This window comes from Montipora foliosa, chromosome 3, assembly GCF_036669935.1.
Source record: "Montipora foliosa isolate CH-2021 chromosome 3, ASM3666993v2, whole genome shotgun sequence".
NCBI lineage: Eukaryota > Metazoa > Cnidaria > Anthozoa > Scleractinia > Acroporidae > Montipora > Montipora foliosa.
Window position 1 is genome coordinate 10,558,978 of NC_090871.1, and position 2,500 is coordinate 10,561,477.

The following is a 2,500-nucleotide window of genomic DNA, read 5'->3' on the forward strand; positions in this document are numbered from 1 at the left end:
CGCGTAGTTCTCCACGATATCAGAACGGAATGTCTCGGATACCAGAGTGAGCATGGAGTATCTGAATTGCGCAAATGTCCACACTGTGGTCTCATTTGGACCAAGGTGGAAGGCTGTGAAGGTGATACAACCTGTGGAAATCGACCTAAGAATGTCAATGACTTCAGGGACCCAGCATACGCAGAACTGGGCACCTTCTCGTTTAGATGGCTGGATAATGGCCGGCTTCGTATCACCAAGGTCAGCAATAAGACCGTGAAGTCTGAGAGAAGTTCTCAACTACATCTTGGATGTGGAAAGTCAGTCAACTGGAAAGAGATGGCAACAGTTGCGGTCCCATCTGAATTTAGTGAAACGGTGAAGGTCGGAACAAGTGATATCAAATCCCTACCACCGGTACCAGCTGCAACAAATTTTCAAAAAAAGCTGTCTGTAAAGATAGATGCTGCCACAAAAAAGATGACATTACCAAAAAGACCATCCAAGAAATAAGATACATCTTGCTAACTACGTGTACTTCTTATGCCTTTTTGAAACTCCAACAAACATTTTTATGTGACTGAATCTAATAATCATTATCATAATAATCATAATAATAACACTGAACGGCAAAGTTTAAAAACGTGAGGTCCTACATAAAGCTAACCCAAACGCAAGATTATAAAAGACCATCTCCCTGTAACACACGCGTATGCAGACGATACACAAGTTCACCTGTTCTTCAAGCCTCCCGGCTGATACCTCATCAAGTCAATCTGAAGCAATTAAAGCAACGGAACTCTGAATAAAAGGCAATTATAGCATGGATTATTGCTGATAATTATAAGTTACAGGTAAATGACGATAAAACTGAATTTTTAATAATCGGTACACGACAACAGCTTAGCAAGTTCATATCGAGAAGTTATCGGTCGGAAATGCCAGCGTTGCTCCTGCTGCCGTTGCAAGAAACCTTGGAACGTGGTTTGATACCAACCTTAGTTTAGTGACGCACATTGCTAAGACGTGTAAAGCCGCTTTTTTTATCTGTTCAATATAAGGCGTATCAGGAAGTTTCTTACGATGGAGCCGGTCTACCAAGGTTAGTGCATGCCTTCGTAATGGGACGCATCGACTACTGTAACAGTCTTCTTTATGGTTTACCGGTCATTCATATTAACACGCTGCAACTCGTGCAAAATGCGGCTGCTTTGGTGATTTGTTCAACTCCGCGCTTTAGCCACGTAACTGGCTATCAGTTAAGTTCAGCGTTCATTTTAAGATTGTAATAATTGCTTTTACGGCCATACGTGGTCTAGCACCAGAGTATATATGTAATCTTCTTCACATCAAGAACCTTTCTACGCAGTGGTCTTCGCTCTAATTCTGAACTTTTGTGAGTACTCCCGTCTATGAAAACGAAGACACTTGGTGACAGAGCTTTCACTGTTGCTGCACCATCACTCTAGAATAAATTGCCGAGTGAAATAAGGGAGGGGGATAATTTCGAACGTTTTAAGTCCAAATTGAAGACATTTTTATTTAGAGAAGCTTGACATTTTAAAGACTTTTTTTGACCTTTTTATAAACTGTTTATGTTTTAGCTTTGTCGACTTTTTGTTTGATCATTATGATTGTTTACATGCTAATTTGCGCTATAGAAACATTTCTTATTCTTTTATTATTATTATTGTTGCTCGATCTCTAGTGGTACAAGAGACACATAAGTACGGTGTGAAGATAGTGTCCTATGTATATTAGGAGCAGTAATAAAATTAGGATTTTCCCACGAAGGGCGCAATAAGTAACTCTAAGCGAAGCGTTTGAAAAAAGCGTTTGAAAGACATTTCTAGGCTCCTTGTAACGTATAAAGACTTTCTAAACAGTTATTTTTATCACCTAGATTGAAGGATTTCATCTGTTCTGATATCGTGTCCGAAATTTTCAGGGAATGAAATCTTCATTTCAGAAATTGCTAGCTGAGTGTTACCTTCTAAGAACTTCCCAGCGAACCATTCGCTCATCCGAAACTGCTAGGTGACCTTTATAAGTGGCAAAAATTGCAAAAAGTATCCCTTCCGAAAACGTAAGTCGGATTGATTTTTTCATGGTTGCGAATCTTTTAAGTGATGTTTTCGCAAAGAAATCTATAGCTGTTTGGCAACGTAAAACGGAAATTCTTAGAACAGCTTGACCCTCCGGAACACTTATTTCACCGAAGATTATCGTTGGGTGTCCCTGATGATTTGCAACTTTTCTCAGTAACGTATTGCTTGTGATCTCCCTCGGAAAGCTTTGAAGAAGGCTAACTTTACCACATTTAGTCGCAATGAAAGTGCTTTAAACGTGGCGATTAGAATGCTATGATAGGTAAGGAAAACTGAAACTTTACACAAGTCCGACAACGTGGGATCAATTTAGTCCTGTTCCGGGACTTACCCCGCCATGAAAATGGCCTATTTTCAGCTACAATAAAAGCTAGGTGACACACGCCAACACCAACCCGGAGTGGCCAACACAT

The 2,500-nt window shown here is 40.1% G+C and overlaps 1 protein-coding gene across 17 annotated transcripts in view; it reads left to right on the forward strand.

Moving 5' to 3' along the window:
• LOC137996723 (uncharacterized) overlaps positions 1–2,500 on the forward strand; it is a 49,487-nt gene that overhangs the window by 33,860 nt on the left and 13,127 nt on the right. For 7 of the 17 annotated variants that reach the window (XM_068842281.1, XM_068842277.1, XM_068842276.1 and 4 more), the window contains one exon: positions 1–2,500. This exon is cut by the window's left edge and continues 860 nt beyond it; it is cut by the window's right edge and continues 2,372 nt beyond it. The exons of 8 other annotated variants lie outside the window; for them this stretch is intronic. In XM_068842281.1, the coding sequence (XP_068698382.1) occupies positions 1–492 (492 nt within the window). In that variant the 3' untranslated portion in view covers positions 493–2,500. 2 more of the 17 variants (XR_011122348.1, XM_068842275.1) reach the window with 2 other exon arrangements.